Source organism: Eimeria maxima, genomic scaffold, assembly GCF_000499605.1.
Source record: "Eimeria maxima Weybridge genomic scaffold, Emw_scaff364, whole genome shotgun sequence".
NCBI classification, from domain to species: domain Eukaryota; phylum Apicomplexa; class Conoidasida; order Eucoccidiorida; family Eimeriidae; genus Eimeria; species Eimeria maxima.
Genome location: NW_013566453.1, coordinates 2,319 through 25,746, shown reverse-complemented (window position 1 = coordinate 25,746; position 23,428 = coordinate 2,319). Strand labels below are relative to the sequence as shown.

The 23,428-nt window shown below is 55.1% G+C and overlaps 4 protein-coding genes across 4 annotated transcripts; 2 read left to right on the top strand and 2 right to left on the bottom strand.

Moving 5' to 3' along the window:
* Window positions 1-825: 825 nt before the first annotated feature.
* EMWEY_00030240 (hypothetical protein, conserved) lies at window positions 826-4,299 on the top strand (the record flags this gene model as incomplete). Its single annotated transcript, XM_013481605.1, has 1 exon — window positions 826-4,299. One exon carries the CDS (start codon window positions 826-828, stop codon window positions 4,297-4,299), a length of 3,474 nt encoding a protein of 1,157 aa, XP_013337059.1.
* Window positions 4,300-5,594: 1,295 nt separating this feature from the next.
* EMWEY_00030230 (hypothetical protein, conserved) lies at window positions 5,595-8,597 on the top strand (the record flags this gene model as incomplete). Its single annotated transcript, XM_013481604.1, has 7 exons — window positions 5,595-5,599; window positions 5,918-6,293; window positions 6,416-6,864; window positions 7,031-7,228; window positions 7,689-7,827; window positions 8,107-8,413; window positions 8,548-8,597. 7 exons carry the CDS (start codon window positions 5,595-5,597, stop codon window positions 8,595-8,597), a joined length of 1,524 nt encoding a protein of 507 aa, XP_013337058.1.
* Window positions 8,598-10,093: 1,496 nt separating this feature from the next.
* EMWEY_00030220 (major ampullate spidroin 2, putative) lies at window positions 10,094-12,318 on the bottom strand (the record flags this gene model as incomplete). Its single annotated transcript, XM_013481603.1, has 4 exons — window positions 10,094-11,095; window positions 11,449-11,605; window positions 11,822-11,955; window positions 12,190-12,318. The coding sequence occupies 4 exons, from the start codon at window positions 12,316-12,318 to the stop codon at window positions 10,094-10,096; spliced, it is 1,422 nt and encodes a 473-aa protein (XP_013337057.1).
* A 2,852-nt stretch (window positions 12,319-15,170) lies between these two features.
* Window positions 15,171-23,052, bottom strand: EMWEY_00030210 (hypothetical protein; the record flags this gene model as incomplete). The annotated part of the gene is made up of 6 exons (XM_013481602.1): window positions 15,171-15,273; window positions 15,378-15,427; window positions 15,512-17,874; window positions 18,119-18,529; window positions 18,791-18,929; window positions 19,075-23,052. The coding sequence occupies 6 exons, from the start codon at window positions 23,050-23,052 to the stop codon at window positions 15,171-15,173; spliced, it is 7,044 nt and encodes a 2,347-aa protein (XP_013337056.1).
* Between the last annotated feature and the right edge of the window lie 376 nt (window positions 23,053-23,428).

The following is a 23,428-nucleotide window of genomic DNA, read 5'->3' as shown; positions in this document are numbered from 1 at the left end:
ACAGGAGGTGGATTTTGAGGGATTCCCCCACATATCCATAAGCAGGAGCACCTTATAGCTAATTCCTGCACAGCTGGTTACAAGCTGTGTTTGCCGGAAAATGCGTTCTTGATTCTGTCAGCGAACCTTAGTATGGACACGACATAAACCTAAAAGCTAGTATATCTTCGGTGTGGAGCGCTGTCAAATGTGAGTAGAATAAACCCCCCCAACACCGAGGAAAATGCGCTGTTGGCCCGGTGAATTGAACGGCCTATTAACTCACGCCCGGCATCTAAAAGGTACTAACTCCACCGAGATGCCAGCAAAACCCCAGCCCAGACTTTAGTTTGGGAGAGTAGAGAGTCAAAATACTTCAGTTTAGACAAAGGGGCTCAAAGTGACCAAAACGGGAGTGTTTAGACCAGCCAGTTGCCGAGGACTGCTCGGGGCCCCCCAGAGCGGAGAGGCAACAAGCGATCCAGCGTTGCCTCACTACAATTCTCTGCATCGTTCCTACTTCACATGATTATTTTAGATATTTATATTGAGGACAAAGCCATTTTAGTGCTCGTCAATACACCACCAGGCCGGCATACTCCTTCGCCGTCTACGACAGCGACGCCTCAACAAGGACTGCAGTTATTGCAACACTGGCAATGAGACCTGTCTCCCACCAAATGTTTCCACGTATGAAATCCGAAATATTACTCAATCCGACCGAACAGTGGGGTTCTCCGGGCCAAGGACACAGTGGGGAAGCACGCAACAACAGGAGCCCGATAGGCAACTAGCTTCTCGAGGAAGGATTCCTTCCCAAGGGATGTTTCCAGATCAGTGAAGCAGATGCAGGAGCCACCAAGACAAGGGAGACAGTGCCACCAGCACCAGGGGCAGCAGCTGCTGGAGCAACTTTGGGGTCCTGGGGACTCGACAGGCAGTTGCCCTGTCCCGGTAGCGCTCTCCAGCCGTTTTCACCTTGCTGGATGTGCAGGTGCAACTTTTGCTTCATCTCCTGACTGCACTGTAGACTCTGCGTGGCACAGTTCGTGCGGAGGGACTTTGCTCTTCTGGGATGCTTCTACAACAGCAGCCCCTGTCACAGGTGCGTCAGAGCCGCTCGCCTGCCTGCAAGAAGCCCAAGGGAGATCAAATAACGCAAGACGGAGTCTTCGGAGTGGGGCGCTCACTTATTCAATTCATGTGGGGGCAAGCACCGCCCTCAGCCTCCGCACTGTTTTGCAGCAGTACTTACTGCAATGGCAGCAACGGCGCATACGTGCCAGCAGCTCAACAGTCATGCGTCATGTGCTGGTTGTTGAAGAGGAAAGGGCTACGTTCTTCTTGCCAGAACGTCTTCCTCAGTCTCTTTGCCTCTGTTCTCTCGATGCTTCACCAGTACAGCAGAAACTGCGGCCACTGTCTCAGAGCGTCCCGAGGTGCGATTTCCCTGTTAGCAGGGATTCCAATTCCAGCAGTGCCCAAGAATTTAGTGCCGTCATTAAAGATGGGCAGGTGACAAACGCAGCTAAAGTTGAAGCTGCCGCAGGGGCTAGAGTACCAAATGACTGCCTTGTGCTGTCTTTTTTGTGGGCTGTCGCGTCCTGGTTCAGTCGGCTGGCAGACCCGCTTTCAGTCTCATCTGCTGCTGCTGCTGCTGACCTCGGTCTATGCAGCACAACTAATGAAAGAGCAGCAGTTCTAGCAACCACCGATCCCGATGCTGCCACTGCAGCTTCAGGTTTAGCTGGTGCACTTCCTGCGTTGCAGCAACGCACTAGGGCCGCAGCATCGATTGTGACTGCTGCAGCTGCTTCTCTCCGCGGAGGTTTCTGTCTCCGTCTCGCCGCATTGAGAACCCTAGCGTATTGGTCCTGCTGTTGCATATTAGCGAAGCAGGAAGCCACGTATAATCTGCAGCGAAACCGACTGCGGAAAGAACACAGGCAGCAGATGGTGCTTCATGCGGCCGCTTCACGCCTCATCAGCACAGATATGAAACAACAGAGCAGTAGCACCAGCAGCAGCATAACCCTTCTGCGCCAGCTTCAGCAAGAGTGTCGAGAATCGTTTGCGCAGCTGCTGCAGCAGCAGCAAGATGCTCAACAGCAACTGGCAGAGAGGCAAGGTATTGAAATGGAATCTGCCTGTGCCATGAGGGAGAAGCAAGAACAGGAGTTGAAGGCAGCGACTGCCCCATGTTGCTTGCCAATTCAAGATTCCGGGGATGCAAACGACCCAACAGCAGTTGTTGCTGCTGCTGCTGCCCTGGAGGCATGCGAAAGGGACTTGCAGGAGCTAGTCCAGCAGCACTTGAGTGAGTGTGAGCTGCTTGAGAGGCACTGGATACATGAACAGCAACTACTGCGCGAGCAGCAGCTCCGTATGTTCAAGAACGTAGCAGCAGACCTCTACCTGCTGCAGCACGGTTCTGCTGCTCCGTATGGGGCAGCATGCCAAGCACTTGTGCTACCGCCACTTCCTTCTGCAGGTGAAAATGAGAGGTGGGCCTTTAACTGTAAGCAACAGAAACAGGATCAACGGAGACACGAGCAGCTTCTACAGAATCAACATCCACCGCCGACCTGGCGGCAGTTGGGAGTAGCTGCACGCCAGCTATTTGGAAGGAGCGGTGGAGGCCTTAGCCAGGAGGGAGACCCTCTCCATCATGCTCATAGCTACGCTATTTGTACTTCTGTTGCTTCTGGCGCATCCATAGTAGCAGACGAGGAGCGCCTGCTAAGCTCCGGTACAGCAGCTGCTCATTCAGGGTCAACAGGAGTCGCTGCGACTGCAATCAGTGCAAGCGTGGATGCAGCAGTTGCTGCTGGGCAACACATCCTGCAACGGCAGCAACAGCAACATCAGCAGGCAGCATTTACTCCTTGCAAGGAGGACAACTCACCACAAGGCGGGTCAACGCAGATGCAACAAAGAGTACAGCAGAAGCATCAGCAACAGCAAAACCAACGGGTGTTGCATGGTTCCTCTGCGGAATTCACCGCGAATGCAGAGCACTCTCAACGGCAAAAGCAGCATCAGCGGCAACTCGCCGTGGCAGCTGCCGCTCACCAAGGGCCGGTCTTCAATATGCCTCGCCTGCTCCAGGGAATTGCAGTTGGTGCGGTCCAGCCCCAGCAGCATCGCTCGTCTAGGGCGCCGCAGCAGCAGCTGGGAGGGGTGCAGGAGCATGCAGAGTTGAGGTTCATCTTCGGGGTACAGCAGCGACGGACAATCTGGCTACACGTCTGCACAGGCCTCACTGTGGACTTCTTCCCCTCCACTACTGCCTCTCTTCCAGACAGGCAAAACCAGAGTCCAGTCAGTGCCAATGCTTTGTATGCAGGTAAATGGCTGACGTTGCTAGGACAAGGGCCCACGCCACTCCCTGAGGAGCCGCTCGGGGACTGGGCTGCTGGGTCATTATCCTACTGCTACAAAGACGTGCGACATATGCGTGGGAGCACGCTTTCTTGCTCTTTGGGAAGCAGTGGAAGGCTGAGTTGTGGGGAGTCGCCCAGCTGGCTTGAGACAGACGACATGTTTGCCTCTCTGAGAACTGGGCCCACCGAATCTTTGTCGGGGGCTGTCCTGCCTACTGGGGCAGCCATGCAGGAAAGTTGTGCATGCATTAAGGCAGGAAAAGAGACTCCAGATCTGTTGCTGCCCTCCCTGGAGGAGCAGAGGCGTCTGTTGGGTGCTGCAATCACTGCAAACAGAAGCAGCAGCGGCTGCATCTGCAGCAAGCAGCGGCTGCTGCTACAAGGAGAAGTGTTCGTATCGCGTCATGCTGCCAGGCTGCGCCCACAAGTCTGCTTCCACCTAGCGGTTGCCTCAACGGGGACGAGTCACGAAGCATCTCAAACGCCGAGCCCTTCTCATAAGCCTGCGGAAGTATCTGTGGAACACGATGGCAACGGAAGGACGAGCAGCGCCGGGGATGACCTCGACTCCCTCTGTGCGCCCGTTTGTGAGGGCCTGAGGCAGATACTCCGCCTATGTGAAAAGCATGCAGTTGGTGCGCTGCTTTTGCCTGCACTGTTACTAGAGACAGAAGCCTCCGCTACCTGCTTGCCATTTGCCGTGCTACAGCGTAGAATGCTGTCTGTGCTAAGGTGCGTCATCGCAGAGCTCCGGGCCATCGCCCTTTCTCCAGTTAGCAGCAGTTGCTGCCCGTCGGATGCCTCAGTTGGCCGTCTGAGGCACCTCGTGCTGCTGTTGCCTCCCATACAGCAACAGCAGCAGGAAGGCTCTGGCCAAATGAACCATCTAGTTCAGGCTGCTGTGAATTTCCTAAGGAACTCCGCGTGCTGCTGCTAATGAATATCAGATTTCCACTTACTACACGAAATCTACTGAAACTAGGGTGTGCGAATTTTACTTCAGTATCTGCGGAGATACGTCACAGTGTTGAGAAGGTAAGAAGTTTTGCCAAGAAAATCCGGGAACATTTAGGCAGGCATGTGCTACTTAGGCCTAATTAGTTCGCCCAGACCTTCTTTCACCTTGGCCCACAACACGGCACGCCCTTCCAGCAATATCTTACGCCCTCTAGTTCGTAGCGGCACTGGAGGAGATGGTTCACTATTCATTTGCCGCGGCTGCAGCATTTGCACAATGCGGCACTAACTTTAGTTCTCTGTGTTACGCACAACGCGGTTGGAAGCTGCACTGTGCGAATGAGGAGGTTGCCCCCCTCCCCCGTAAGTCATGTGCTTCCCCCCCCGTAAGTCATGTGCTTCCTCGCTAAGGCGATGCCTGGTTGTGCCACGAAGCACCCGTCTTCATTGCAGCATAAATACATCAAAAGTTGCACATAGACTGCAGATTCCTTGTAGCAGTGTCAAAAATCATGCATCGTCAAAACGCCACAACAAATTTCCCGCTAGAAGGCCATCCCACTGCATCGATGGAACAGGCCTAGCCCTATTCCAGCCTCCCAGCACTCAGCCATACATCCATGCTGAATCTGCTGGCAAAGGCGTCATTTCCCTGGCTCATTTGTTAGAGCCAGTTGTGGCAAACTTCCCCCCCAGAAGAATTAGCTGGGGGGCCAAAAGCACGGGGAAATAACCTGAACTAGACAATAAGACACATTAAAATTAAAAGATGACTTACTACGTGATGTTACGATGCGTGAGGGGCACGTGATTCTTCGCAGCACGTAGTTTTGGGGGGAACGCCAGAGCGACCGATCCGAACCCCGGGCATATGCAGGAGCGGGGATCAGAAGATAATGGCATTAGTTCTGCTTATTTATCGCCTTTTTGCAATAAATTCTCCATAATGCTCCTCTTTTCTTGACCTTCTGTAGAAGTGTGCACCGCCGACGAATCCACTGGTTTTGGGCGTTCGCGGGGGACTTAGGGCGTGGCTCATTCCAAGCTTCACTAGCCGCATAACTACAACTTTCTTTGAGATGGGAGAAAATTAAAATTGTCAACATGGATGAACGATTATCTCTCTCTCTCTCTGGAGGAGCAAATACACCAACAAGCCAGCTATTACATCCTTGACCTTTGTTACATCCTTGCTTCTATCGTGTGTACCTTCCTACCACTTCCGCATGCCCCTGCACAGATCCCTGCATCCGCAAAGGTGCATCTGGTGCAGTAATGTGGTACTTGATCACTCGTCGAAGCTCCTACCAGCCCAGCGTCACAGCTTCGGCCGAGCACCAGCGACGAAGGAAAAGAAAATAGCCGAACTCACCCGGGCACCAGGGACAAATGGAGGTATTCAGAGTATTATAGCTCAGCTCCCCCTTTCTCCCACCCTCCACACACTCAAGAGCCATGGTTTCATATCCAGACAACAGCGCTACAGAGACATGCAAAACCACCAACCAAAGTGTCCCCAGAGATGCTTCACTTTCTCGTTAATCTCCTTCCCTCCCACAGTATTGTATTCTGTATGGATCTCGCAAAGGGGTTTGCAGTGAAAGAGCAGTACCACAGGTCACTCAGAACTACGGCGAGTTTGCGATTGTCATCGCCGCTCAGGTAGACGACACGAGCCAGACAGCGCACTATTGGGATTTGGTGCACGCAAGGGGCCGCGTTGCATATTTTATTTCAACCCGGTACCTGCAAAAGGTGTTGAAGCCCATCTTGAAGCTAGGTCCAACTGATGCAGCAGCTCAGATACTGCTGGAAGACGCGCATGCTGCTGCTTTAACCATTCCTGAGGCGTGCAGTGAACCACAACAGCAGCAGCACCAGAAGCAACTGCAGCGGCGGTGGCGTGTTGCACAGCCACTTGCTCCCCTATCCCACACCCTCTTAGAGTTGATGTGCGGCTCTCGCCCAACCCATGTAAGGCTTTGTCTCTCCATGTGTCGTTGTTTATTGCGTAGCTTTGGCTAGCCAGCAGAAGCAGTAGTAAAATACAGAGGCTGCAGGGAGGCGGTGCTGTGGTTGTGCTATCGACACTGCAGGTGCGGTTACTGCAGAGTGAAGCGGTGGCCACTTACGTGGGGATCGACGCCTCCCAACGGGCACTCTCCCTGGCCCGGGAGGCCTGCAGAAGGCAAATATTCACAGTAGAGCTCTTCAGAAGCGGCACCATGCATGCAGCAGGAGGTGCCGCAGAAGGAGTTATAGGAGCAGCGGAAGCAGGACCTCGAACAACAACTGCAACTTGTGTGCACGAGCTCCTAGGAAGGTGCATGCTGCTGCGAAATGACTGCCGCATGCTAAGCGAGGAGCTGCCTTTGTTGCAATCGCGATTCGTTTTGCTAGTGGCAGGGCTAGACGACATTATAGCGCGCAGCACTACAGACAACACAGACGCACGAGGGCCCTGTGACGAGGCATTGCTCCAGGTGCTTCACTCTGCCGCATTCGCGCTGCCCGTGGGTGGCACTTTGCTGCTGGTAGAGCCCACGTAAGCCCTTCATTTGTCATTCAGTGGAGCTGTGAGAGTTTTGACATGCCCAAACTGCATATGCTGCCTCCGCTTCTTGCTTCTCTTCCACTGCCGCCTTTGCAACAAACAGCCGTTACTGCTTGGGAATATGAGCGTTTTTCCCTTCTGTCGTCTCTGTCTGCAGGAAACACTTCCCAGAGCTGCTGCTTTCTCTGTACAAGGCATTGCAGCATCCTGTGTTGAGCTGCCGGCTGCTTATGTGCGAGGCCGCGGAGCTCGTGGGTCCCGCTCGAGATGTTCTCTTGCTTCGCCTGCGAAGGCATACAGACGCCTCGGAATGTATGCGGGCTCTTGAACACTTCCATGCGACTGATGTTGCAAGGTAGGTGGAGCTGTTGTTGCTATCTCTGTGCGTCCCTCTGTTGCTGCGAGTATGCGTACACCAATATTTTTGTCGTGTGAATAAATATCTTAACTCCTAGTATGTGCATCCGTCTGCCACTTATATTCATCCTTCGTGTTTCCTTTCGACTTTATTCCCTTGGAGGAAGTAGGCGGTTGACCTGCTCACGCAGCTAGAGTGTAGTGCTTCGTGTGCCTTGGGTGGCTGGCTGCTGGTTCTGCTTGCTCCTTTCTTGTGGCTATGCCCTTCTCCCCAGCAAGGATTTTAACCCTAAATCCTCTCTAAGGGGCGTTGAAATGACGCCCCTCGAGCTAACAGTACCTAGCCTCTGGGCTTGTCCGCCTGGCCCTAAAGGGTACGTGCGTGAGTGTGCCCTGAACTGTGCAAATGCGAACTGTACCCCTGCGCTCGCTGTCGTGCATGCGTGCCGCTTCACCAGACTCGCAGCCAGGAAGGCTTTCCGCCGTGGTCTCCAAGGGGCTCTTGAGGCTCCCCAGGCAGTGCAGCAAGCGATGCCCTTGTGCCACCGTCTTTCCCTGGTCCAGCAGGCAGAAGAGATGGCGTTCCTCCTTTGTCAGGTCGGCGAGGGACTTAACGGGGGCTATCTCGTGTGCGCTAGAGTTCGTCTTGTAGCTGGCTGCTTCTGATGAATAATTATTCGTTACCGCCTGTATTTTGTTCTTTACGTGGGGTAAAAGAGGTGCTGAGCTACCTCTCCTCACCGTTAAGGGGTAAACAGAGAACCACAGTGGGTAAAACATGACAGGGGGGATTGTAGTTTAACCGGTAAACGAAGATTCACACCCTGTGGCCTCCAACTCTCCTGAGGTGTGCGGCGCCTGTGTCTTTCTCTCCAGGCCTGCAATGAAGGCAACATATTCGCTACGACGAAACTCCTGGCCCTGGGTGCAGAAGTAAACTACAGCACCACCAATAACAGCACTACTGCATATCCCCTGTGCGCAGCTGTGGCTGCAGGCGACCCCCACTTGGTAGACTTGCTGATACGTCATGGAGCAAAGCCAACGGGGAGTCCCTACGATGACCCTCTTTCCGTAGCTGCAGAGTTGCTGCTACGGGATGCAGTTGCAGCCGGCCTGTGTCTTCCAGACGAATTCAAGTGTACAGGCTGCAACAGCGTAGAGGAAAAGCACATTGCAGCATGTGGGGAGGCACTTGCTATGCATCAGTCGCTCCTCAGAAGTGTTTCTGTCCTCTCTTGGGTGGAGGGGGAAATGTCCACACCAATGGGGGGTCTCTTCTGTTGTCGCTGCTGCTGTAAAAATGACTTTTTGCAGACAGCAGCGGGGGTCCCACCCGTCTCCTCACTAATTTGGCCCTGTGGTGACCCGCTAGAAGTATGCCTCCCCGTCTTGTGTTAATTTTCATACTTCTACTACTGTTGCTGCCACTGCTGCTCATGTTGCCATTGGCGTTTCCCCATCCGCTGTGGCAGGGCTTCTGCTTGCGGTGGTGGCGGTGTACCTAGTTCTAAAGTGGCAGGCTTCCCGTTGCAACTGCTGCTAATTCTGCTGTTGCCACTGCTGCAGGCAGTCTCAGAAAGATATCGGCTGGACTTCTGACACGCCTCAGCACTTCGTACAACGCACCGTCCCTACTGCAGCTGCCGCTGCATCGTGTGTACGGTTTTACCACCGTGGGGTCGGTAAACTAAACCGAGCCTGACAATCCTTTCCGCAAAGCCACACATATCTATCGATTCACTAGCAACTACCTGACACCAAGGTACTTGCACACCTACGAACTGAAGAAATCAGGGCTCTACTATAGAAGACAGTAGGCCCGCAAACCCTTGCGTTCTTACGCCTGCGCTTGGGTACTGCTCTACTACTGCAGTCCCTGGTACTAGCTACAGCTGCTGCTGCAGCAACCGGAATGCCGGTGCCCTCTGCTCCTACCTCCCTTCAAGCCCCGTTCGTCCGCCCCTTAGTATACCCGGCAGCAGCGGCAGCAACATCCTTAGCACCATCCCTTGCTAGGGGTTCGCGCTTGCTTTGAGCAGCCGTGCCGTCGCGGCACCTCGCGCACGCTGTGCGTCGCTCATAAAATCGGACATCGAAGGAAGTGGATGGATACACAAAGCGGTTCTGCTTGCGCAGGATATTGTGGCAGATATTCCTGCTTTCGCCAGCTTCTGCTTCCTTGTTTGCAGGAGCAGCGGATTCCACTCTCCAAGTTCCTATATACAACTCGAGAGAGGACAAGTCCCCTCTCGAGGTTACTGAAACCCCAGTTTCTGTAGTAATTTGTATGCAATACAGCCGCCTCTACAACAGCTGCAAATGTTGCAAAATGCTGCTGTTGCACACGCAGCAGCATCAGCTGGAGAAACATCCGCATCTGCTAAGGTGGCAGTTGAGCAGTTCCGCCTATGGGGGCTCTACGTAGGAAGTGCCCCTCACCAGATTGATGAATTGAACGTATTTGCCGTGAAAGGGGCTCCTCCAGTCCCTCCCCATCCGCTGCGCCACAACCCACATTAGACATGCGGCGAATGGTGCAGAGGCAACAAACAGGGCAGTCAAGGCCTTACTTAACAAGGCAACAGGAGGCACACACGGTACGAATGCTCTTCGACGGTATCCGTTCAGCAGAACAAAAGCAGGATCCATTCAGCAGAACAAAAACAAAATACAGCCATGCGAGTCCTCTGCTAAAGCATGCAACTACACATTCCATCCCAGGAAATTGTGGGACGGGTAGAAGTTTCGGAGCTCTCTCCGACGGGTCGAGACAACACAGCACTGTCGCAAACTGCAGATGGGCAGCACCACTCTCTGCACGCAAGCAGCTACAACGCCAGGCAACGCAGGGCTGACTGCATTAAACGATGTGAACTGGTGCCCACTTGGCTTGGCTCATCGAGGAAAAGGGATTCGTAGAGACAGCGGGGGCTCTTGGCTGAGTGCTCAGGGGGCCGCCGCCCACCGTCGCCCCACTGGGAGCCCCCACAGGCACCCCAAAAGGTGATGACTGCTGCGGCATTCCTGGGGGACGGTACGCCTGCTGCATGCTCACTGTCTGCTGTAATTGCGGCTGCTGCAACTGTGGCTGGGGCTGCTGAAAAGGACTCCCCGCAAAGTGAGAACCCTGCAAACAGGCAAATGGATTGGAAGATCTCGCAGCTGGCTGCTGTGGGCCCCGCATGCTGGCGAAGGGGTTGCGCTGCTGTTGCGGCTGCTGGAGCTGCTGCATCTGCACCATAGGGTTTGGCTGTTGGTGCTGCTGCAACATAAGATTCGGCTGCGATTGCTGCTGCATCACCATCTGCAGAGGACGGCCAAGAGTACCTCCTACTCCGAGCGCTTGCTGCTGCGGGTGTACCCCGAACAAAGAACTATTGGGCTGCTGCAAGGCCTGCATCTGGGGAACAGAAGGCACCTGCTGCATATGCTGCTGTGGCTGGATCCCCCCACAAGCTCTCCACTGTTGCTGTGAGGCGTCTACGAAGGAGCCAATAGTGGCTCCATGCTGGGGCATCTGCATTTGCTGCATGCTTGGGGTCATGAGGCCTTGCGGTGTTTGTCCCTGTCTCCACAGAGGGGAAGGCTGGTGTTGTTGCTGCTGTGGTTGCTGTTGCTGGGCATGAGGCACGGCAGCCATACCCATACCTGCTAGGCCCCCCATTCCGGGAATACTTTGATGGAGGCCACCCTGCGGGGCCCCAGTGTCGGGGGCCCCCGTCCATACGTTACTATTCGGCTGTGGCCAGCCAGCAGCAACGAAGTCCTCCTGGTGGGCGCCTTTGCGCCTGCTGCTGCTGTTCTTTTCACCTCGATTTCCGCGGGACCTCGAAGGCGCCCAGGTAGACCTGGGGGGAGAATCCTGAGGCGGTCAAGCATAACCCATAAAGCCCAACAGCAAGTGCCCTCCGTGTGTCTCAAGAATACACGAACGTACTTGGCTTGATACAGGTACGCATGAACAGATGTTCACGTATCACGGACAAGATAACCCGTGTATTTGTGTTTATGTGCCTATTTGTGTGTGTTTGGGGGCGTGGGTGTGGGTGTGGGTGGGTGTATTCATTTACACATACTACTTTCGAAGAGAGTTATAAAGTGTGTGCCCCCGAGCATACATGCAAGAGCAGTGCCACACAGAAACGCAGCAAAACCAGCTAGAGGAGGTGCTGCAATCACAACAACAGCAGCACGAGCAGAGTAGTTACAGCGTACATCGCTGGATTCTTGGGTTTCGCTGGAAGGAGAAGGCGTATCTCTCCTCCTCGAATGCCCTCTGCCGTGGCGCCTCCTCCTCTCGGTGGCTCGTGATGACGAGCTTCGGGGAAGGCGGCTGCTGCCGCTGTCCCGCGGGTTGTTCGTGTTGTTTCCTCTGCAAAGATACGTGCAGAAGCCTCACACACACACACACGATATCAATAAACAGATAATCTAAAAACCTGGGCGCTATACAAACTAGCCAAAGACACACACCGAGGGCCTTTCAGCAGGCGAAAAGAACACCAACAAGTCAAATCGCACACAAAAAGCCGAGGGAGCTTGATCACGAACGCGATCAGCAGCTCTGTGGCACCTCAGGTCCTCTCACCCAAACTTGTTAAGCAGTTTCTGCACTTCAAACGCCGTGAATCGGTCGGTGCCAATCTTCTTCGCGGACGTCTTACCCGCGCTGCAGCCGTTGCAGAGGAACTCGTAGCGCTGCAGGTCCACAGAGCTCACGCCCTGTACATGCCCAACAAAAAAGCACAGCACAACACAGCCACGCTACATAGCACATAGCATTCTGTGAAATGCTGCACCGAATAGCAGTCAGCCAACACAACGGAAACGCAGGTGCGATGTCACACCGGGAAGATATATTCAACAAACACCTGCCGAAGCACAACTGAGCGTCGGAAGCAGCTCAACAGCAGCACGAACAGCAGCAAACCAGCAGCACCTGGAACAGCCAATTACCCCTCTGCCGCACAGCGCGCATTGGTCGTGGCTATTGGCAAGAAAGTACAGCTTCTCAAGGTTGACAGCGTCTTCATACTCGGTCTTGCTGAGGCCCATCTCAGCTGCGGACGCGGAAGTGAAGCCCATTTTCAGCGGTTGATTCTCCTCCCTTTTACCTTTCTATCCCCAATAGTATAGGTCTACTGCTGCGGCTACTGCGGGTGAGTTGGGTGCGCATCCGCGAAACTTCATTCGGCCGTTGCAGCCCCCTGTAGCCGTAGCCGTAGGGTCTTCTCGTAGTAGCGGTTTCCACTGCCTCGCACTGCTGCGGTTTTCGTTGCTGCCAGTGATACTGCAAGTGCTCGTGCTGCTGGTGGAGCTGCAGCTGCTTAGCCACAACGGCTACTGCCTGCTAGTCAACCTTCCACCGGCAAGGATCTGATGGAAGCCTCAAAATCTCTCTTCCCCTTTGGCTACTCCTGTAATTGCCTAATTGGTCAGAATACGTTTGGGCAAATCGCGGGGCCCCTGTTAACGCAGGGGCCCCAGGAGCTGACCGGTGGCACGCCCAGGACGAGCAAACACGGACGAGGGGCTTGTGGTTTATTGTGGCAGTAAAAGCTAAAATTACATGAAAAAAGAAAGGGGACAAACGCCAATATGAACTGGAAAGGCTACAGACAGCGGGAAAGACGACGGTGGACGGACTAGCTGCTGGCGAGCGAGAAGCCCAGATGAGAGTAGCTGAAAATAAAGAGACCCTTTCTGAGTTCAAATAAGCGTAACAAAAATGGGCGATGCAGTAAGGGTTACTACTGGGGCCCCTCCTACCCCTCTCGTCTATCTGGATGCTACTGCTGCCGCTCCCCTGGCAGAACTACGAGTTGCGCTGAGGGGCTCGCCTGCCGTGCTTCTTTTTCTGTCTGTTCTTTCTGTGGGTATTTCAGCCCTTATTGATAAAGGGTCGGCCAAAAAGCGACACATATACAGCCTTACGGACGAATCATAAAGCACCATATGCAATCACTGTACGGAGCTCAGCTCCGGCTTTGCGCAACGACAGCAGCAGCGACTTGCACGGCTGCTGGAGCTGCAACTGCATTGAAAAAAAAGTGGATGCTCTCAACCTCTCTTTTGAATGATGTGAAATCGACAGATTCACTAGGGGTGCCCGCTTGCCTGAGGCAGACATTTCCCGTAGGCGGTGCGTGGTTTTAGCTCCGACATAGGAGGGTTTGAGGTAGGCGTTGCCTTCATCTGCTCCTTGAAGTCGGAACTTAAGTTGGCAGATGCTTTCGAGAAGACATACTTAGGGGCGTGCATTCTAGAATGGAGCAAAGGAGAATTGTTTTCGACGCTCCTCCTACAGTGTGTGAAATTGGCAGTGGGCCTGTCTTTAACACAAGAGTTCAACAAAGACCTCCAGATGAGCGTGCAAGTGGCCCTAGTGATCACGTGCGAGTCTTCCTACGAATGCCGCCTAGCTCCTGGAAAGAAAGGAGAGAACCTGGGCTAGTGGTATGCTGTGACATTCGACGCTCCGAGCTGTAAAACGGCTTGCTGGTAGTGTGGTGATATTCGTTAGGTCAACTGCAGACCTCGGGAAAGAGAGAAGCGGTCGGTAAGCGGCGTCTAGGGCAGATGGTAGACCGCTCGCTTTGCATGGGAGAGGTAGGGGGATCGATACCCTCGCCGTCCACATACACTGTCCCGTTTCCGCTAGTTGTCTAGTCAGATTCCACCTCAAAGAAAGCTGGTTAGAGCTTGCCATGCGTGCAAGGTATACGTTGCCGTTCTGGTTCGTCTGCAGCCTGTCACATTCGGCGTGTTTGTTTGCAAGGGAGGAATGCTAGCGTTCGCGCAGTTTTTGCAAACCGGAGACACACACGTACGACAACGAACCAAATGCACCATTACCTGGACCTCAGGAAGAGACTACACATCTGTACCATAGGAATGAGGGGGCAATTAGTCGTCGTTCAACCACAATGCCGCTGACAGGCAACACAAAAGCAGACGTAAACCGCGTGGGCAGCCGGATTTCTAGCGGATCCATGCAATACATGGAATCAACCCAATATGCCAGGACCAGCCAGTACGGTGGGGCTTGCATGCAAGCAATTACACAAAAATTATTACACTTCCAACTTCACAGTTTAGCGTGCGGTCTTTTGTGCGAGATAATCCCCAAGGACACGAACGAAATAAAACGAGGAACTAACACTCTTAGCTCTTCATTCATGAGCTTGGTTGTCCCACATGAGAAGCCAGCATCACCGGAAAGCTTGATTTGCGCCATTTCTTCTAAGAAACTGAAAAATGTGTTAAGAAATCATTCTACTGCTGTTGTTGCTGCTTCTAAAGAGGCTAACCATGTTGCTGCTGCCACTGCAGCTGATGCCACTGGCGTTGCTGCTGCAATGGCGGTTGCTGAGTCACAGACAGGTAGCCATCCATGGGCAGCAACTAATTCAAGGGCCGCTCACGGCCTGAACAGTGGCAACAGCAAGCGCCGCGGGGTATCGATCTTACTACTGCATCATGCAGCTAGACGGGGTGGTGCGGGCATTTTGCTGGAAGCTGTGAGATTCACCCCAACGTTCGCTTCGTACTTGATCTCACTGTCATTGTTGCTGCTGCTGCGGTTAGTGCTGGTACTCTTGCTGCTTCTGGACCAGCTGGCATGCCTGGATGGGGCGTGCTTCCGTGCAGTCCGAAGGGAGGCAGACGGCCAAGAGAGGGGCCACCTAGGCCGCAGCAGCATGGCCACATCTTTGCCTACAACACGATGAGTACTGCTGCTGTTGGTGCTGCAGATAGCAGTGGAGGTTGCAGCGTATGATCTGACAGGAACTGTATACTTTACTCCCCAAGGGACACATGAACCCCGGGGTTGCTGTGAGGTGACGCTGCCAGCAGTCTGGTATTCGTGTTGCATAAGAATGTCCGCTGTTCCTGCTGCACAGGACAGCGTTGGTGTTGAGGCGTGCTGGATGCCGCTATTGAGGCTGCTGCTGCTGTTCGTTCTCTGGCGATTGCTTTCGGCTTCCAAGACCCAGAAGGGTTTGCAATACAAAGCGGCAGCAGCCGCTGCTTTCCTGCCTGCCCGCAGCGAGCGGGGGCTCAGAGCTCCTGCATTGGGATCTTGGAGGGATGAAGGTGGGCCGCCCTGTGGGATATGTGCTCTTGTTGGAAGAAACCCGAACCTGTCTGAAGAGCTTCCAGCAAACTCTACGGATCGCGCTTCATCCTGGACCTGTAAAAAACTCGCAAACGCTTGAGTGCTGCAGATTTCTTGCAACAAGGGGCCCCCATCGTTCGTGGCCGCCTGAACTCTCACCCTCCCGCCGCTGCCAGGGGTCTCCTTGGCTTTGAAGGGGCCCCCGCAATGGTACCCCATGGGGGAATCATAGCGGGATCTAGTGATAACGGTGCAGCCACGCAGCAAGTCAACAAAGAACCGAAGGAACACCTCTCGCAGTAACGCATCTGATACTGCATTTGCCTGCTTCTGTTGCTTATGCTTCCGTTGTAGCTCCTCCTGCTGCTGGTGGCAGCAACTGTCACTGGCCAGAGTGGAGCTCCATTCATGCAAGATGACGAGAGGGTTCTCGGCCGCATCCAGCGGATCAATGTGAGGCTGCATGCATACAGTGCTTGCCTGTTGGAGTGCAGCCACACGAGAAGCAGCAGCAGCTGCTACAGCTTCTGCTGCTGCTTCTGCTGTCTCCTCGCCTTCCTCTGCACCGCGGGTCTCACAAAGGAGCTGGTTCTCTTCACTTGTATGGTACCCGAAGCTGCTATTGCTGGATGCAGCGACTGTAACAGCTGCTGCAACAACAGTGCTAGAAGTTGCATCATGACTGCATGGGTAGACAGTAGGTAGGTTTGAAGCATCCCCCTCTTCAGAAGACTCAAAAGAGACCCCAGAAAACTCGCGCCACACCGGCAGCAAGTTGCTGCTAGGTTCTGTTGCTGCAGTAGCAACAGTACCACCCCCGTCCTGCCCCCCTGTGGCAGCAACGAAGGTCGCTGGGGCTGAAAAAATGGCACTGCCTGGGCCACACTGCTCATCTCTGTCACTAGCCCCCGACAATGCTGATGCTGCCGCCGCTGCTGGTGCCGTAGGTGCCGGCGTAAGACTCCCTGTTGCTGCTGCAGAAGGTCTCTTTGCCTTGACCCACGTTCTGTTGCGTTCAAAAATTTCGCTGCTGCTTCTGCACTGCCTCTGAAATAGCAGTGACACTCCCCTCCGCCCGCGGTTGTTGGTGTTCGTGGACGGCTGATATGGCTCCTGCAGCGACATATGCTGCTGTTCCTGCTCTTGCATTGCCGGCTGCTGTTGCTCCGAAGTGACAGTTTTAGATGCAGCAACAGCACACGCAGACGCTGCTCCGGTTGTTGCAGTTGGCGCAGGTGAAACACACAAATCCAGGAGCGGCGACAGGAGTTCAGGTTCCTCGAACGGTGGCTGCTCCTCTGGTTGCTGTCGTTGCTTATTCTCTTCTCGTTCTAGTTGCTGTTGCTGCTTCAGCTGTTGCTCTTGCTTCGCCCGCATCCACGTGGCACCATCAGCAGCGGCAGCTCCAGCATACACCCCGACGGGAACGGACGAATGGCGGAAAAGTGCGGTCTGCCCTGGACCGCTACGAAACGAATGTAGTGTGTCTGCAGCAGCAGCAGCAGCCGCTGCTGAAGCTGCTGCAGCTGCCGAAGCTGCTGCCGCTGCCGAAGCTGCCGCTGCCGCGTCTGTTATGTCTGTTCCAGAAGCTGAAGATCGCTGTCCCCACAGACGCCATAGCCAATTATCTCTCCTGTGTTGCTGCTGCTGCTGCAGTTGGAGCTTGGCGGGTTGTGGTAGGTGCGGTAGCTCTCGCTGGTTCAGCTGCTGCTGTTCTGTCCTTCCAGGAGGCAAGAGGTTCAAGAAGCGAAAGACAGACAGAAGGGCCCCACTGTGAGAACGGTTAGGCCCCCCTCGCATACTAGCATTGGTGTTGCTGCACCTGCTGCTGCCCGCAGCTGCTGCCCCGGTGGCACCAGCTGAGGATGCAGGACCAAAGCTGGTGCTGCACTGGCCACCTCCTTGCGGGCTAAGCAGCTGCTGTTGTTGCTGGTGGTTCCTACTGCTGGTACGCATGAGCTCCAAAGGATCACCCCTGGACGTGCCTAGCTGGGGTTGCACTGTTGTGCCTGCGGAAGTCTTGTTGCTGAGACTGCCTAACTCAGCCGTAGCATCAGTACCAATCCGCGCACTATACGCTGCTGCTTCTTCTGTAATTGCAGCACTTACGTTCTCGCGCAGCAGCTGCCAGTTGGAGGGGAGAAACGAGGGGATCTGCTGCTGCTGTTGTTGTCGCCGCTTCTTCTGCTGCTTCTGTTGGTGACGCTGCAGCATCTTCCGCTGTTGGTTGGTCAGGTTCTCATCGACGATTGCTGCCGCCGCCGCTGCTGCTGCTGCTGCCGCAACTGCGTCTTTGCACAGCAACGGCACCAGGCTCGCAACAAGCTTTCTCAGCATTATATCTGGCAAGGGAGGCAATCCCCAAGCAACAGTACCAGGCGCTGCTGTTGTTGACGCGGCTTCGGCTGCTGTTGCTTTTGCAATTTCTGCTGCTAAAGGGTCCAGGGACTCGCGCTGATTCGGGTCCCCCGCTGCCGTGGCAAGGGCAACATGAGAAAGGGATAGAGAGCAGCTGTCCAGGTCTACCAAATAAACCCCTAGGGAAACAGAGACACCACACGACAAGGAATGTTGATTTCCTGAACTTAATGCTGGCACGCCACGAGCTTTTCAATGAAGGCAAAACCCATCCTCAACAATACCAGCACGCACTTATCTAGCAACATCAGGAGCTTCAGAACCTGGTGCTGCAGCTGTTACTGCTAAACGGGCGGCAAAAGGGGCCGCAACGACTGCAATTAAAACAGGAACAGCTGGAGGACTAACCGAGGGGAAAAGTGTCCAGAGCATGAGAGAACAGGTTGATGGCGTACAGCATGTTGCCGGAAATAGTGTTCGTGCCGTTACTGCTGCCGTTCCTGCTGCTAGAGACTGTTCCTGTCGTTGGTGCTGCTGCAGTTGAGGCTACTGCTGCAAAATCGGGAACAGTGCACACGTAAACAGCGGGAGGTGCTGCCCTTCCTCTCGGCATACCACTTCGTTTCCTGTGGCTATTACTGCTGCTGATGCTGCTCTTCCCTTGTTGTTCTGGTTCGGCTGGAATCTCTTGTTGCTGTTGCTGCGGTGGCGGCGTCAGAAAGCCGACGCAGAAAGGAAGCGGCATCGATACGAAATGGGCAAGGGATGCCGGAAGCAACGGGACGAACACCTGAGAGTACCGAAGTGGGTACATTAAGGCTGCACATACACCCAAGCACAGCAGCAAAATGAGCACCAGATGGTGCAGCCCCCAGCATGTACACGGAGAGACAGCATCAGCAGGATTCTTACAAGAATGCACAATTCTACTGTCATCGTTCCTTGCTTCTTCTGGCGCTGCCGATGCAGGCGCATGGAGTGCAATCGTTGCTCAGTTTCATAGCACAACGTGCGCTTGCATACTACACTGCTGCTACTCGTGCTGCTACTGCTGCTGGAGTTACGGCTAATGCAGCTGACCCGTTAAAGCGCAAGGCAGCAGGCTAAGGCGGTTCACAGATGCGGAGAGCAGAACGACTTGCTTTTCGCACAACAACAGCAGAAACAGCAGCAAAAGCAACTCTAGGGGGAAAATCTTCAAAAGATTTACTAGAGGAAGCTGCAGCACACAAATCAACGCAACGCTGCCTAGAGCAGAAACGCCTGTGCCACCAAAATCAGCATCACTAACACCTGCAACGAACATGGCTGCCGCATCAGCTGCAGGAACAAGTCCAGCTGCAGCTGCAGCGAAGAAGGCCCACCTGCAACAGCGGCAAACTCCCAGGGGGCGGCAGCGCGAAGTGAAGGGAGCGCGTGCACTCTATAGATACAGAAACTCGCAGCTTGTTGATGCTGCTGCTGCTGTAGTTGCTCCTCCCACCCATGTTGTAATCACCAGTGCTACTTCTGCTGGTTTCGCAGCGCATCTGAACTTGTTGCAGCGGGAACACCTCCCACATGTGAGCTGCTACCGGAGCTGGGGTTTCCTCCACCAGCCTTGTGGCTTGTTGCTGGAGATACAACAGCGGTGAGGGGAGTAGAACCCGCTGCTGCACCTGCTGCTGCTTCTGCAGTACGATGTGGCCTCTCGCGCTGCAAGCAGTGGCCTGACATAGAGCAGCGTACGATGTGTACGTACACCACAACCACTCATGGAAAACCCCGAAGAACGGAAGCTCGGACAAGACGCAAAACGCCCTCTCCACGTAAGCCAGCGGGGGAGGCTCACCGGAGCCGCCGTCTGCTGGTTCTGTGCCTACAGCGCTTGCCTCCCTACTTATCCTGCGTGGTTGGTGTACTCTGTCTGGCATTACAGCATCTGCCATAGCGTCTCCCTCTACAGCAACACTTGCTGCAGCCGAACCGCTGTTGCTGAGCATTGTGCAACGGCTGTTGGGCACCCTAAAGGTCACGAGCTCGAAAAAACGAAGGCAATGTCCATACAATCTGCGGCCCTGAAAATCTGTCAACACGAAAACAGAAGAGGAGGGAGAGTGCACTCTCAGCAAAGAAGCGCATGGACATCCACCCCACTGGCAAATGCATGGAGAAGCCCGTGCTGGCGCTGCTGCTCGTGTTGTGGCTGCCCATGTTCTTCCTGGCTGAGGGAGCATTTGCGGGGATGCTGCAGCCACTGGCTCTAAGACAGAGGAGGAAGGCGCTTCCTGTGCTGCCGCTCGTGAGCATACACCGGGAGACAGCAGCCCCGTCAAGACGCGCGGCAAGTACGATTGCCACGGGGACGTACACGGCCGTGTTGCAACAACCGCCTCTGGCTTCTTTTGTTTGTGCTGCGGCGGTGGATGGAGAAGGGTACAAAGACAGCCGCTGCTCACTGGCAGCACCTTCGCCGTTCCCTCAGGAAAACAGAAAAGTTCAGCTGCGGGGGGCACCTCTGGCGGAAGCCACGAAGTGTTACCAGAGCCTTCACCGTCCGTTTCCGTTCCTGGATCTGCTGCTACTGGTCCTTCTGCTGCATCTACTGCTGCCGTCCCTGCCACTCTTGCTGGGCCTGTTCCTGCTGCTGCTGGGTCTGCTGTTGCAGACTGCGCTGCCTCTGACAGGTGCGGCACTGTAAGGACCTTAGGCTTGCCTTTCCGAGTTGCCGCAACATCGAAGCTTGGGATGTAATCCCATTTCCAGCACTGTGGTCCTCTTGAATTTACTTTGCAACAGCTGCTGCTGCTGCCGCCGCCGCCACAGGAGCAGACGCCACGCACTCGGCAACGAATTACAGCAGGTGAGTAACTGCTCTGCTTGCTGACGCGTTTTGAAGCCGGTGCAACAGCCCTTACTCCATCTGCCGCCATAGCTGGAGCCACTGCAGCTGTACAGGTTGATGCCGCATCTGTCCCTGGGCCTGCTGCCGATGCTGTTCCACCGGCTTCAACCACGGCCAAAGGAGCCACTGAAGCTGCGCTGTGAGGCATAGGCCAGCTCGAGCTGCGACGCCCTGTTCCCTCGTGGCCTCGTGCATGGCCATCACTGTAACTACGTCTGCTGCTGCCGCCGTAGCAGTTAGTGCTGCTGCTGCTGCTGGCGCAGCTGTTTCTGGCCCGTCCCACCTCTGCTGCTTTCAACTGTGAAGCACAAATTCGTACTGCTCCTGTTGGTGCTCTTACTGCATGGAAATGAGGAACACGTGCGCTTTTCACGTTTGTGATGCTGCCTAGGCTGCTGCTGGGGCGCCTGCTTGTCCTCCTGATGCCACTGACATCCAAGGGGTCGTTGCTCCAGTTGTAGCCGGGTACTAAACAGCTGTTAACCCTCCTGCTGCTCGTGCCTTCATTACTGCCGTTGGGGCAGCTGCTGCTGCACCTTCTACGTGCCGGTGCCGGAGCAACCCGTTTTCTGTAACTGCTGCTGCTGCAGCTGCTGGAGCCTGTGATGACAGAAGCTGCATCAGATGGGCGCCTTTGGGGCTGACTACACAAGCTCAAAACCCTACTGGAGCCACAGAAGGAGCTGGCACAGCTTCTTCTGTTCCTGCTGCTGTCGCTGCTGCTGCAGCGGCTGCTGTCAGGCGGAATGGTCCCTTCGGGAAAGAAACACGGTGCTCTCTTGCACGTGCAACACCACCAAACATGGGGCTGTAGCAGGTCGCTACTGTTGCTACTGTTGCTGCTCGTACTGCTGCTGGTCTCTACATTGTCAGCCCCGTTGGTCCCCGTCCGTGGAATCTCCTGCTGTTGTTGCTGCTGCTGCTCCCTCTCATTTTCCATAGGGGTAAGGTCGGAGACAAAACAATCGTGAGCCCCTTCACCAGAAGCGTCAGCAACAGCGGTCCCAAGCGAAGCGGATACTTCCTGCTGATCCTTAACCTGGCAACAGCAGCAGGAGCACTGCTGCTCTTGTGGCTGTTGGCAGTAGCGGCCAATGCAACAGTCCAGGACAGGGCTCGCCGCTGGGGGTCCCAGGACCAGAAATGCCTCAACAAGGGATGGCATGCAACGGATACCGTGGGAAAGCCGCCTGCTGAAACGTTTCCGGTGCTGCTGTTGCTGGTAGCTTCCGTCCTGGTCCTCCTGTGCGCGTTGCTCCTGCTGTTCGGTTTGTTGCTGCTGCGTAGGCAGCTGTTCGCCCTGATGCTGCAACTCCTGCTGCTCTTGCGGCCGTTGTTGTATGGCTTTTGCTTGGTTCTGTTGCAGCAACTGCACGAGGGGCAGCTTCTGCTTAGTGCCCTCTTGCTGCTGATGGCGCTGCTCCGGCATTAGCAAAACCTGTTTCTGTTCTCGTTGCTGCTGCAGCTCCAGCTGCTGTCTGTGGCACCTCTCTGCTAACCCCTCCAGGACTTGCTTTCTGGTCCCCCAGCCGTCGCTGCGACCCCCTGAATGCCCACGGCGCCCGGCAGAATCCCCCGAGCTGCACCACTCCAGAAATGCATTAGTCACAGCTTCAAAAGGGCCACCAGAAGCTCGTTCTCCGTGGGCCTCATCAAGGTGGCCTCTGGGGGCCGTGGCGGGCGTAGATTCCGAAGCCGCATCCGAATCACGGGGACCCCACGGAGTCGATACAGGCAAGTCATCTCTGGCTGCTCCTGATGGCACCTCCAAGGCCGCTTCCGAGAGACCTTTTTGATTTTCTCCACTGGGGTCCGTGAGGGTCCCAAAGGGTGGCCTGGCCAGCGCCTCCTCAGGAGGGGCCCCTGGCGAATCCTCACCAGACTTCATAAAGGCTCCTACTGGAGAGAGCGAAGGTGAATGCCAAATATTCATGTTCGTCGGGGGGGCCCAGGGTTCTCCCATCACCGCTGCGCTTAAAGGCAGAGGGCAAGAAACGGGCGAAACTCCGAATGGTCCCAGAGCCCCCTTTGACAATCCCCAAGGGGAGGCCCCAAGCGGTGAATTGCCCGCATCTCCAACAGGTGTTGCTGCTCCGACTGCTAGTGGAACGGCTGCCTCCGCTCCGCTGTCAGCATTAGAAGCATTCTGGGCTGCGGCCGGTGTCTTTGTTGCTGCTGTGGGTGCTGCAAGCGCTCCTTTAGAAAGCGCTGCAGGTGCTGGGAAAGCATCTGCCACTGAGACACGCAAAAAAGGACTCGTTTCTGCTGCTTTAGATGAACCGGCTGCAGCTGGTTTATCCTTAGTTGAAAAGCTTATAGCATCAGCAGCTGCTCCTGCGGCTGCGACAGCAGAAACGTTGGTTGCAGCAGCAACGTCCGTTGCAGTAGCAACACTGAACGAACTGCAGGAGGCCACGAATCCGTTCAGCTGCGGGGTCTCCCCGCAGGCCGGTTGCATCTTTTGCATGCGCTCCTCCTTCTGCCTCTGCCGTTGCTTGGCTTCGTAGCCGCTGTCGCCACATTGATGCGGCTCAGAAACAGCTGAATAGCTCCGCCGCAGCAGCTAGAGGCCCTCGCAGAAGCAGCAGCAGATTCTGCTGCAGGGGGCACTTTGTGGCAGCTTGGGGGGCCGTAGCTGCGTAACACATGAGGGTCCCGAAGAAGGTGAGGTGTTCAAAGCTGTTGCATCTGCCGCAGTTGCTGCTGTTCCTTGTGCAGCTGATTCTTGCTCTCCCGTATCTTACGCCGAAGTTCCACTCGGCGCTGGGGCTAAAAGGAGTCACATGCAGATCAGAAGGGGGCCACAAGGAGGCCTTCGCTCTGCTTTGCCGCCA